The sequence below is a fragment of the Eschrichtius robustus genome, chromosome 15 (assembly GCF_028021215.1).
Source record: "Eschrichtius robustus isolate mEscRob2 chromosome 15, mEscRob2.pri, whole genome shotgun sequence".
NCBI lineage: Eukaryota > Metazoa > Chordata > Mammalia > Artiodactyla > Eschrichtiidae > Eschrichtius > Eschrichtius robustus.
Genome location: NC_090838.1, coordinates 58,621,149 through 58,634,220, shown reverse-complemented (window position 1 = coordinate 58,634,220; position 13,072 = coordinate 58,621,149). Strand labels below are relative to the sequence as shown.

The 13,072-nt window shown below is 37.3% G+C and overlaps 1 protein-coding gene across 1 annotated transcript in view; it reads left to right on the top strand.

The window, feature by feature from the left end:
* PPP3R1 (protein phosphatase 3 regulatory subunit B, alpha) overlaps nucleotides 1-12,825 on the top strand; it is a 56,494-nt gene extending 43,669 nt beyond the window's left edge. The window contains exons 3-6 of the mRNA XM_068565108.1: nucleotides 2,463-2,639; nucleotides 3,726-3,785; nucleotides 5,384-5,568; nucleotides 11,511-12,825. Coding sequence (XP_068421209.1) covers nucleotides 2,463-2,639; nucleotides 3,726-3,785; nucleotides 5,384-5,568; nucleotides 11,511-11,558 — 470 coding nt within the window. The 3' untranslated portion in view covers nucleotides 11,559-12,825. The remainder of the gene's footprint in view (nucleotides 1-2,462; nucleotides 2,640-3,725; nucleotides 3,786-5,383; nucleotides 5,569-11,510) is intronic.
* Nucleotides 12,826-13,072: the final 247 nt, after the last annotated feature.

The following is a 13,072-nucleotide window of genomic DNA, read 5'->3' as shown; positions in this document are numbered from 1 at the left end:
GAAAAAGAAAATCATTATTAGGCAATACCGCAGTAATAAAATTTTGCAAACAAGACCTACCTAGATGATGCTCAAATTAGAGTTTGAGGAGAAAGTAGGATATTTGAATACTCTCAAGAGTATTCCCCCACAATATTTTTTAATACAGAGGGAAAGATAGTAGATTTATAGTGGAGACATCTGGCAGAAACCACCTTGGCCAAGTGATCAAAATTAGCATCACTAGTGAAAAGACATGTTGACATCATGAACCCCTTGATAACGATGCACTGAGAAGGACATATCATTTCTATGGTATTCTTGCCCCAAAGGATTCTAATCATGAAAAAACATCAGCAACTCACTCTGAGGGATATTTTACAGAATACTGGATCAGAAGTTTCAAAGTCATGAAACACAAGGAAAAAATTGAGAGTTGTTACAAATTGGAGGAGACTTAAGGAAAAATTACAAAAATGTTGCAAAAATAATAGAGTTCCCAAATATCACTCACCCAAGCTTCCTCTGATGTTAACATCTCACAGACTTAAAGTGCAATTATCATTATCAAAATCAAGAAATTAACATTCTTACAATACTGTTAAACTGTATATTTTAGTGAAAAAGGAAATTGTGACACTGGAAAGTTTTTCTTCTTCAGGATTCTATTCAGGATCCCACATTGCATTTAGTTGTTTCTTTGAAGATACTATTATCACTAGGAGGATTTGATAAGACTTGCTTTATTTTGTTTTAAATTGTTGATGGACTAATAGGTAATAAATTATTTATAAAGTGGCTATTAAAATAATTTCCTGAAGGAGTAGTCTTGTTGCTACTTATTACTATTTTACAAATTTGGAGAATTGGCTAAAATTTGAGGAAAGTTTATTTTTCTACCATTCTGCTTATTTCTTTTCCTTTTCATTCTGAGAAACCTCAAAATCACGTAACAGTGGAGTAGCAGCTTGGTGTCTGTGTGTACAGTAATAACAGTGCTTGACGAGCCAGAGGCCTACATCTCTTTGCTACTGTTGGGAATCTCTTACATTCTTTTTTCTAAATGATGAAAAATATATGTATAATAAAGAGAGATGGTTAATGTTTCTTCATCTGAGAAGATGATGAATGAATAAGCAACCTTTCTATCGCTATTAATATTATATACTCTCTAGCGTTAATATGTCCAGTTGGAAATATTTATTTAAATTTACTGTAGCAACATGAGCTCTCTAAAAGCAACTTCTTAATTATTTTATGTGGTAATATTAATAAGATTCTTGAAATCACTTGTTAAAATAGGTAACCATCTAGATTTCACATTTATTCCTGAGTATATTCAAGGGTGCAGTGATCTGGGTATGGTCTCAACAATTTAATTTGCTGTTTTCCATGTAAACATTCCATAGTAATACCTATATTATTATAATATATACCTATATTATAAACTCAGACTATAATATCTAAGTTTTTAATATCTTAAATTTTAGAGACATACATATATGTATGACTATAAGATTAACTATTATAATACTTTGTATAATATAATGTAAATTGAATATGTAGGCACTTCCAACTACTAAAAAAGATAGTCCTCCCAAAGGTATCCTTACAAAAAGTGGAAAAACAACATGAGTGTCAGCTTGGCAAAACATATGAAAAACAGTATCTCTGAGTCACAAGATGAGTCAAAAGGGTGAGGTTTGTTTGTTTTTCCTTGTTCATCTGTTTTAAGGGAGTATGATCCCAAGTAGCAGAAAAAAATCTTTGATGAAAGTTGGTGCCAAAAGTTGGAATTCTTTATATTTAGCTTGTACGAAGTGCAGAGCTGAAGCATTTAATGGTGCTGCCAAGGTGGGTTTGATCTGTTTTAAAGATCTGTGCCTGATTTTTAGGATATTGGTAATAACTGTAAATGGAAAATAACCTTTAAAAATTTAACCTTTATAAAATTTTTTCTTAAAAATTTAATTAAAGAATTAAAATTGAAAAATGCTGGGTTTTCTTGGGTCATACTTGCAAAGAATATCTTTAGAAGAATATTCAAGAAGCTGGCAACGTTGGAGGGAGGCTTTGAATATTGAACTGTGTTCAAACCATGTTCAAATTTTGAACCATGAACTGCTAGAAATAAACTAAATTAAAATTTTACAAGGTAAGTGAAAATTAGAGTGCCTGGTACATAGAGATTGATTTAATCTGCCTGGTAAGAACCACCTGACTTCCATGATCAGCTTAGCATTGTTAATCGTGTAATATCTTACTCAGCATACAGTTGGTTGTATGTTATGGCAGGTGCAGACAAACAAAAGGGTAACAAAAAAAATTTTATGATATATTTTCTTTGTTATAAGAAATTAGTCAATCGTATATGCAACTCTTTAAATTGGAAATTAAACTCTTGGATAAGTGGTGAATTTTTTTCCTATAATTATCACAAAATCGTTTGGTAAATCTTGCTGCCTCTTTTTGTTTGCTTTTAGTTGATGCTGATGAAATTAAAAGGCTAGGAAAGAGATTTAAGAAGCTCGATTTGGACAATTCTGGTTCTTTGAGTGTGGAAGAGTTCATGTCTCTGCCTGAGTTACAACAGAATCCCTTAGTACAGCGAGTAATAGATATATTTGACACAGATGGGAATGGAGAAGTAGACTTTAAAGGTAAGGAAGTAGTTTTTTTTAAAACTACAAGTTAGATAATCTATGAATAGTCTTATTACAGCTGTGTGTACAAAAATGTCTGAAAAATTTAGTTTTTCTTCAATGTCTTTGTATTACTGGTTTTCTTATAAAGATAGATTATGTTCAAACCTCAAAATCTGTGATATATGAACCTTAATGGACTAATAAGATCTTTTACTTTTGGGGTCATAAATGATCAAATTGCCCTTTAAGGTAATCTAAAAAAATGAGATTCAGTATTTCTTTTGTTAGAAAATTAGTCTCACTTTAGGGAAACTTATAATATTAGAAGCTACATTTTTAAAACCTTTTATAAAAGAATGAGACTTAATACTAAGTCAGCAATAAAAAGTAAGCTGAAGTAATAAAGATATGAATATTATCATAGAAAGGATTAATTTAGTTAATCTAGATTTTACAAAGACAGTAGTGCTTTTGCTAATATTAACCATTTGATTCTGCACTTTAAAGTAAATAAACATTTCATTTCACCAGGGAATCAACAGATTTTGTTATTTTAGTTTGAGGAATTGGATTATTAAGTGAAGGGCTTTAAAACTGGTTATGATTTAGTGTTTATCAGGCAGTGAAGAAAAATGACCATTTGTTATGAAACTTCCAACAGTTTATTTAAATGATTCTGAATTTTGGAACCAGAAATCCAAAATTATTTTTTTTCTGCCAAACAACGTAAATTTTTTTTAAAGCCCCCCTTTTGTCATATTCTAAGAAAAAAGAGTTAAATAGCTTAAAGAATACGTTTTTGAGTGTTATGCTCTGTAGCGTAAGTAAATATTTGTTTAAATTGATTTGACTTTAGAGAACTCCAAGTTCAGATTAAAATGTATATATATAGAACCTCGTTTGTTGCGAAGTTTCAAATTTGGCTTTTTCAATTTTAAACACCGCTAGTAATATTTTCTTTTGCAGCAAGAAAATATCTTTTTGTGAGCATATAGGGGTTTGTGTGTGTGTGTGTGTGTGTGTGTGTATGTGGGTACGTATTGTTTTTCTTTGTAAAAAATTGAAACTTCTGATTTGTAAACATTTTTTATTCTTATTCAGAGTTCATTGAGGGAGTCTCTCAGTTCAGTGTCAAAGGAGATAAGGAACAGAAGTTGAGGTGTAAGTATTTCTCTTCACTGAGTTCATTCTCCCTCTTAGACCACTACCCCATACTGCATTATGACCTCCTTTTAAAATATTCTAAAAGATGTCTTTTATTCTAGATCCTTAGTAAACATAACAAAAATTTTACATTATGGAGAAAATCCTTTCTGGACATTTGCAGTTTGCATTTTTTAATGATGTGTCATTGTTGCTTTTAGTTGGATAGAAGGAAAATAGAATTTCCTTCTACAGCCATATGAATTACATGTCTTAGATAAGAGATTTATTTTTAATTGAAGTATAGTTGATGTACAGTGTTTTATAAGTTACAGGTGTACAATATAGTGATTCACAATTTTAAAGATTATATTCCATTTATAGTTATTATAAAATGTTGGCATGAAAGTGAGAAGAAATGCTCTAATGTGATTAGGTTAACTTCATTTACACTCGTATTCAGAATTATTTAGCCAGAAGTCCACTATTTTGGTTTATGTAGGCTGCCTCTATCATAGGGAACATCTGATATCTTTTTAAAGCATTCAGCTCTTTTTTTTTTTTTTTTTTTAAACATCTTTGTTGGAGTATAATTGCTTTACAATGGTGTGTTAGTTTCTGCAGCTCTTAACTAGAGAGATGTTGTATTTAATAACAGTTCTCTGAGGTGCTGGCTATATGCAAACATCCTTTGCAAACAAACTCTTTTTGATATAAATGAGAATAATAGCAATAACAGTTGCTGTCTTTGATTGTATATTATCTCATTCAGTACTGTAAAGAACCTGGGAGGTTAGAACTATTATTAGCCCCAATTTTATATGTGCAGAAAATGAAGCTTAGGAAGGGTAAATAACTTACCTCTGGGCTACACTAATTGGCCAAAGCAGTCTTGACTCCATAGCCCATATACTCTCTTTTTCTTTTAAAGATTTTTTTTATGTAGACCTTTTTTTTTTTTTTTTAATTTTTGGCTGCATTGGGTCTTTGTTGCTGTGCGTGGGCTTTCTCTAGTTGCGGCTAGCGGGGCTACTCTTTGTTGCAGTGCATGGGCTTCTCATTGTGGTGGCTTCTCGTTGCAGAGCGTGGGCTTTAGCACGTGGGCTTCAGTAGTTGTGGCGCACAGGCTCAGTAGTTGTGGCTCGCGGGCTCTAGAGCGCAGGCTCAGTAGTTGTGGCGTACGGGCTTAGCTGCTCCGTGGCATGTGGGATCTTCCAGGACCATGGCTTGAACCCGTGTCTCCTGCACTGGCAGGCGGATTCAGGGAAGCCCAATGTGGACCATTTTTAAAGTCTTTATTGAATTTGTTACATTGTTGCTTCTGTTTTATGTTTTGGTTTTTTGGCCGTGAGGCATGTGGGATCTTAGCTCCCCAACCAGAGATCAAACCCACCCCGTGCATTGGAAGGTGAAGTCTTAACCACTGGACTGCCAGGGAAGTCCCATAGCCCATATACTCTTAACCATTTTCACCTAAAGACATCTCTGGGTAGGAAGGAGCTGTCCTCATAGTAGAATTCTAATTGTTTGGCAGCTTATAGTTCTCTCTCTCATTGAAAGTATTCGTTTGTGATTGCCTTTGATTTTGCCATTGATTTTCCTTACTCTCTTTTTAGTTGCTTTCCGTATCTATGACATGGATAAAGATGGCTATATTTCCAATGGGGAACTCTTCCAGGTGCTGAAGATGATGGTGGGGAACAATCTGAAAGATACACAGTTACAGCAAATCGTGGACAAAACCATAATAAATGCAGATAAGGATGGAGATGGAAGAATATCCTTTGAAGAATTCTGTGCTGTAAGTACTTTCATTAGTTACGTTTCATGAAAACATTTTTAATACCACTTAATAGAGAATTCCTTTATTTTGCCCTAGACATTTCTATTTTTGATTTTGCCTAATTGCCCCATATTCAAGGTTTTGAAATGTTCTTTGTTGTAATTGTTACTAATTTTATTCTCAATAATTAATATTCTCAGTGATTGTCTGATAAAACGCCACAAGAATGGTACTAGTAACTTTTACTTATTATTGGTAGCCTCCCAAATGAACAACTAGGTTGTTTGAAAATACTTTTGTGGGAAATATGCGTTCATGAGTTTCAGCTAGGAATCCAGAGGCTTGGTTTCACGAGGACAACAGAAATGGAGTCCCTGTCCGTCTTAAACTCAGCAGCTAGGCATTGTAAAAAGGTGATTTTATTTTTCTAAGCTACTGATGGGTAGGTAGTTCTTGTAATCTGGGGCAAGGGCTCCACAGAGGCGGGGACTACAGTTGTGGGAAGGCCTAGACAACTAGCTCTAGGTGGAAACTGGGGCAACGGCTCAGCTTCCATTTTACTGCTTCTCTTCGTTACTCCTGCCCCTAAAGCAAAGATGCTAACTTTTTGATGTGTTAAAAGCAGTTTTAACTGTAAGCTAGAGATACTGGACAATGCAAAGGAAAGGCAAAGATAACAAAGAAAAATTTTTGAAAAATTTCAGTCATGACTGGGAAATCCTTGTATAAAAGATTTTCCTCCTCTTCTTCTTTTCATTTTTTACTTAGACGACACCAGGGAAAACAAATTGCTTTGGTTGTGTGTTATATAAGGACTTAAGTATCTACTTCAGCATTTAAGTAGAAGTTCACGTGATCCTTTAAGGATCTTTCTTCATCTCAAGGGAATACTATCTTTGCATTTTGTTTCAAAAAGTAGGGTGGTGCTCTAGTTTAAAGAACACTCTAGGGGGCTTCCCTGGTAGCGCAGTGGTTGAGAATCTGCCTGCCAGTGCAGGGGACACGGGTTCGAGCCCTGGTCTGGGAAGATCCCACATGCCGCGGAGCGACTAGGCCCATGAGCCACAATTGCTGAGCCTGCGCATCTGGAGCCTGTGCTCCGCAACAAGACGGGCCACGATAGTGAGAGGCCCGCGCACCGCGATGAAGAGTGGCCCCCGCTTGCCGCAACTAGAGAAAGCCCTCGCACAGAAACGAAGACCCAACATAGCCATAAATAAATAAATAAATTAATTAATTAATTTAATTAAATAAAAAACCACTCTAAGTCTTTTTGGAAGAGAGTTAGATAGGCTTGAGCCTTGAGATTTGGAACCCATGCCAGGTGGTACTGCTCTGTGTCCTGTCCCTCCGTTGTGTCTCCTCCCTCACTGTTTTTTTATAAATAAATAAATTTATTTATTTATTTTTGGCTGCGTTGGGTCTTTGTTGCTGTGCGCGGGCTTTCTCTAGGTGTGGCGAGCGGGGGCTACTCTTCATTGCGGTGCGCGGGCTTCTCATTGTGGTGGCTTCTCTTGTTGCAGAGCGCAGGCTCTAGGCACGTGGGCTTCAGTAGTTGTGGCACATGGGCTCAGTAGTTGTGCCTTGTGGGCTCTAGAGCGAAGGCTGAGTAGTTGTGGTTCACGGGCTTAGTTGCTCCGCGGCATGTGGGATCTTGCCGGATCAGGACTCGAACCCGTGTCCCCTGCATTGGCAGGTGGATTCTTAACCACTGCACCACCAGGGAAGTCCTTCCTCCTTCTCTGTTGCCAGCACTTGCTGAAGGACTCCCGTGGACGGGCATCGCATTGTGTGTGACATGAGACCATGCTGGTAGTGGCATCATAGGTAGCAGCCAGTTTTCGAAAGAAGGAAAAAAAAATTAATTCCAAGACTTGAGGGAACAAAACGAGAAAGGGAAACTCTTGACTGGAGTGTTAAAGGAAGGGATGTATATAAGTGAAGACTACTTGCATTTAGTAAATATAAACTAAAACTTACATGTAAATCACTTACCAGTGAAAGGAAATTAAAATACATTCGTAGGTATAGAAATGATACTAATTACACTGAAGATATAAGCTAAGCTTTGAGTTTGTTTTTCAGCATTTTGTGATAAATTGCCTTTACTTGTATTTTTGGAGGGCATAGTTCAGGAATGAAGAAAAATGTTTTGTGTATTAAGCCAACTTTTGGGAACATTTATCAAGCTCTTAACTTTGGCTTCATTGATTTCTCTTTATTCTGATTTCTTAAGCTATAACAGTGAAAGAGAAAGGACAGTTTATGTATGTATGTATGTATGTATGTATGTATGGCTGCATTGGGTCTTCATTGCTGTCCACGGGCTTTCTCTAGTTGCGACGAGCGGAGTCTACTCTTCGTTGTGGTGCGCGGGCTTCTCATTGCGGTAGCTTCTCTTGTTGCGGAGCATGGGTTCTAGGCGCGTGGGCTTCAGTAGTTGTGGTGCGTGGGCTCAGTAGTTGTGGCTCATGGGCTCTAGAGCGCAGGCTCAGTAGTTGTGGCACATGGGCTTAATTGCTCCATGGCGTGGGATCTTCCTGGACCAGGGCTTGAACTCGTGTCCCCTGCATTGGCAGGTGGATTCTTAACCACTGAGCCACCAGGGAAGTCCCAAGGAAGTTATTTTAAAAGATCACATACTACATATCTACTTTAACATTTTTCAGAATACTTAACCATGCACAAATATTATAAATGATTAGTGACAGGATTAAAGTTGGTGGATTGAACACATGTATTTACTTTTGCTTCCTCTCATAACTCCACTGAAAATTAAATGGGTTAAAAAGAAAAGGTTATAAACCCACAAGGACCAAGTGAATAGCAGAGAGGATAGTAACTAGATTTGGCAGCTTATAAAGTTGAATGGTTAATTGGTTTAGCAGACAGGAGTAAAAATTCGAAGCTAGAAACTTGGAAAGCTGAGAAGCAACTTGGTTTATAAGGTGGAATCCCTGAAAGGCTCAGAAAGTGGTGATACAATGTAACTGAAACTGGGTGTGAAGGTGAGGCTAACAGGAGAATTGCTTAAAAGTTTAAGAAACAATTAGAGCAACTTCCCTGGTGGTCCAGTGGTTAAGACTCTGCGCTCCCACTGCAGGGAGCATGGGTTTGATCCCTGGTCAGGGAATTAAGATCCCGCATGCTGCACGGTGTGCCAAAAAGTAAAAGAACAAAATAAATAAATAAAAAGAAGCAATTAGAACACAAGATCTCCTTCCGACTCTGTTTAACTTCTCCTGCACTTTAGTGCGAGATTGGAGAAAGTGAAATAGGGCTGGGGGTGTGTGTGTGTTGTGTGTGTGTGTGTATGTATGTGTATGTATGTATTGGGGAATCAAGTGAAGATAAGCGTATTTGTATTTTGACACCTCCAGCCTTCTTCTTCTTCCCTAACCTGATTCCCTGGCAGCTAGACTTGTACCCTCCAGGCAAGAGGTGGGACAGCCCTCTTTGGGAAGTCTGATCTCCAGAAATGGTCTTACCTGATCACTCAAAGCACAGCCCACAGTCAACAGCCCCATTTTGTATGTGGAGGCTCTAGTGCCCTTTCCACAGGAGCAGAGAGCCACGGGTCATCAGACATTCAAGGAAAGCCTCTAATATGGATTATAGAGATGAGATCAAACCTGAAAAAGAAGCTTGGAGAAGCAGGCTATGCAAGGCCAGTAACAACTTTCAGAGTAGAACAAAAATCTGTCATGGTTATCCTCAGGGATATAATATATTGGATCTTTGAAACAAAAATTGGAGAATATATAAAAGAGCTCTCGGACATTTAAACTTTGAAATACATTCTAGGAGGTCTAACACCCAGATGCTAGGGTTCCAGAAAGAAAATGCAGGGAAGGAAATGTCAAAAATGAATCAAGAAAATATGTCAGAATCAAAAGTAATTAGCTTCTTTGACCCAAAGGACTTACTAAGTACCCAGCATAGTATATAAAAATAATGTGGGCCTAGGCACATTGTCATGAAATTTTAAAACAGATGGTTCTACAAACTTCCAATGAGCTAAAGTAGAGGGGTAGGGGAAGGGTGTCATACAAAGATTCAGGAATCATAATGGTGGCAAATTTCTCAGCAGAGTTGGGAACTAGAAGACAACGGAAGCATTGCCTTCACCATTTTGAGGGACAGTTATTTCCAAGTGAGAACTCTCAATAAACTCAAACTAGATGGTAGAAATGAAGACATTTTCAGGTATGCAAGGCCTCCCTTTCTGGGAAACTACTAGAGGATGTGCTCCCACTATAAAAAAGTTATAAATCAAAAAAAGAAGACAGTGTGGGATCCAGGAAGCAGAAGGTCCAACATGAAAGAAGGAAATCTCTAGGATGATGGTGAAGGAGAATCCATAGATGACAGGCCTGGATTGGAGCTGGTTGGAGAGCTCTGGGAGTGATTTCAAGACAGTAAAATTGATAGAATTATGTAATATATTTAAGTGCGTTTAGGGCAAAGTTTAGGGTTGAATTAATGATAAATACATAGAACACCTGGCAAAGAAAAAGGTCAGTTATTAACTGTAGCAAAACAAATGTGCAGGAAAGAAAAGGTAACTATAGTACACAGTTCTCTTCTGCTGTAAGTAGTATTCTATATAGTCATAAATAAAATGCTGAATTTCTGTCTAATCAAAAAAAAAAGATACAACTGTTTGAAGCGTGGGAGAGGTGGGAAGTATATGGGGTAGGAGACAGAAGGGAGAGGTGTGTGTGAAAGTCTAATCTTCATCTTCTGTGGTGGGAAGTCAGCAGGTGATGCCTAAAACTTTGAATCCAAGAAGAAGCAATGTAGGGGTGTTATTTGGAGACCTGTAGGTAAATACTGGGCATCAGCTGAAAATTCTAAATGATTGCCTCTAAGTAAAAAGAAACTTGAGGGCAGGATAGCAAACTGCTGTTTTCATAACAGAAGTTGTAGAACTAGCTGGCTGTTTACACTTTCTTTTTCAAAAAAAAAAATTTTAAGGTTTAAAAATAATACAGACGCAGCTATGCACAACAACGTGGATGAATCTCACAAACATAACGTTGAGTGAAACAAGCCGGACACAAAAGATTTCATTTATGAAATGTATAAAAGCAGACCAGAGTAACCTATGGTGTTAAATCATGGTAGTGCCCACCTCTGGCAGGCGGTGGCTTGGGAGGGAGGGGGCCGGCCAGTGCGGGAAGGGGGCCACGGACGAGCCCCGGTGATGCCCTCCCTGGCTGCTGTTTCCTTGGGTGTTCACTCTGAAAATGCGTCAAGCTGTGAACATTTATGGTTTACTTTCTTTATGTAGGTTATACTTAATAGAACTTATCCCCCGAATGATAAGACAGGTAATTGCACTTCACGTGGCCATGTCAGTGTTCACTGAGGTGCCTGCAACAACTTTACAAGTATTTGACTCCATGGGAAAGTCATGTGCAGAAAATGTTATTTATTTGTTACCTTTTGATATATTCTAGAACAGACTGACAGTGAAACCTGCATTTGGTTTCTGACAGGTTTTATGGTAACATCTGGTTATCATTTAATATTAAATTACTAAAGGCCATGTCGAAACGACAGAGGAAAGAGTGGGCCAAATCCTGCATGTGGCCTGTTTTGTATGTTTTTGAGCTAAAAAAAGTTTTTTCATTTTAAAGTGGTGTTTAAAAAAAAAAAAAATGGGAGAAGAAAATTCAAGAGAAACTATACATGGCCTACAGAGCTTGAAATATTTACCGCCTAGCCCTTTACAGAAAAATTTGCCAGCCCTAGTGCTAGAACACAAGAAAATGTTATCCTAGGAGAAAGAAGCCATGAAAGTTCTAACAAAAGGCAATGCAGGTTTTTAAAAACAACAGCTTCTGGAAATGGCTAAAGCAGTATGTTTTTTAAGCTGTAGTTTTGGTAAGGTGGCTAGATTAGTACAAAGGAGTCCCTCGAACCTGGTCAAGTTTGATTTGTTCTGTCTGTTGCAGGTTGTAGGTGGCCTCGATATTCACAAAAAGATGGTGGTAGACGTGTGACTCTTCTGTAAAGAGTACCACCCAACACTTTTGCTTTCTTCTCCATCTCTGAAGATCTGCTCAAGACGTCCAGCAATGCTCTCTGTGTATTTAAATGGAAGTATTTTTCTCTGTGAAGCCACATTTTCCAACATGAGCCTCATGAAGCCAACTAAGTGTTATTGAACTCTTATTCTCTCAATAACTCAGTGTAGCACTTTAAAGCTGAAGGACAGCAGCATGAAAAGAGCATATCAATGTGGTGAAGAAAGGGAAGGGGTTGGCTTTTTAATTTATTTTTCTTCATCTTTTATAACAAGAAAGTATCTATATATACATATGTAAATATTTATATATAGATATATGTAGCTTTCTATATGTGTAGTAGGTTGGCTTTAATTTAATATACTTGATTCAGAAACAAAATGATAGAGTACAAAAGTGCCAAGCAGAACATTCGACATCCTCACTTTTATTTCACACAGTTTTATATATAGATTGAAGATTGTACGATTTGAGCCGGGTGTTGGGCCAGCTATTTTCCTTTTCCTGCTCTTTCTCTTTTGAGAGATTGACAAAGCATTTGTTAACATCTTATTCTCTACCTTGATTACATTTTTGTAACAGAGGAGTTTGTAACTTTATTTATACCTATGATATGTTTCCAGGGACTGTGTCTCGTTGCTGTGCAGCTTTGACGACACCTGTGCTTGAGCAGAAAGTATAGTTCAGGGCTGCTGCTCTTGTGTTCACATAGTAACAGCACAGAGCTTACGGCCGCCTCACTCTGTTACTTCATAACTAGGAGCCGTTACATTCATTAGATGTCCCTGAGTAAGTGTCAGTTTGTTGTGATTTTATTTGTAAAGGACAGAAGCGATCTGAGGCAATCCTGATTTATCTCGGACATGACTTATTGAAGAGTTCCTGAAATAATCATGTTAACTGCTTAGGATATCCGTTTATTTGTTTCATTACATGGGTGGTAAATTGTCATTAAACTTACGTTTAAACCATAAATTTCCTTTCTCTGTTTCAAAAGACTTGCAGCTGATCTAGAACTGGTGATATTTAATGTGCATGTGTGTATCTATACACCCACATATACTTATTTATGACTTACATGGGGGAAACCTTACTAATCTATATGCCACAGGAGAGCAAAATTATATCCAGATTTATACCTCTTAAATTTCTTTACCACAAGGCATAGAGAGTGCATGATGGTGTTCTTGATTTGCCCACATATGTAACAGGTAACTTAATAAATTTGTGTGATATAAAAGTAGTGTACCATGTTCCACCACTTGATATTATCCCTTCCCTTTTCTGCAAAGGTACTATTGGCTGGAAGAAGACATTCTGGTTAGCTTTGTAGGACTGTAGTCTTTCCCTATGTAGTTTTTCTAGAAAACTGGTTTTATAATCATGAGTGGGAAAAGGCAGGTTGAATCAAGAGGAAAGAATCTTAATTTGGGCACACCCGCCTGCCATCGCTGTTCCTTCAACTGAGTGCTGCACGCCATGGGCTCTGT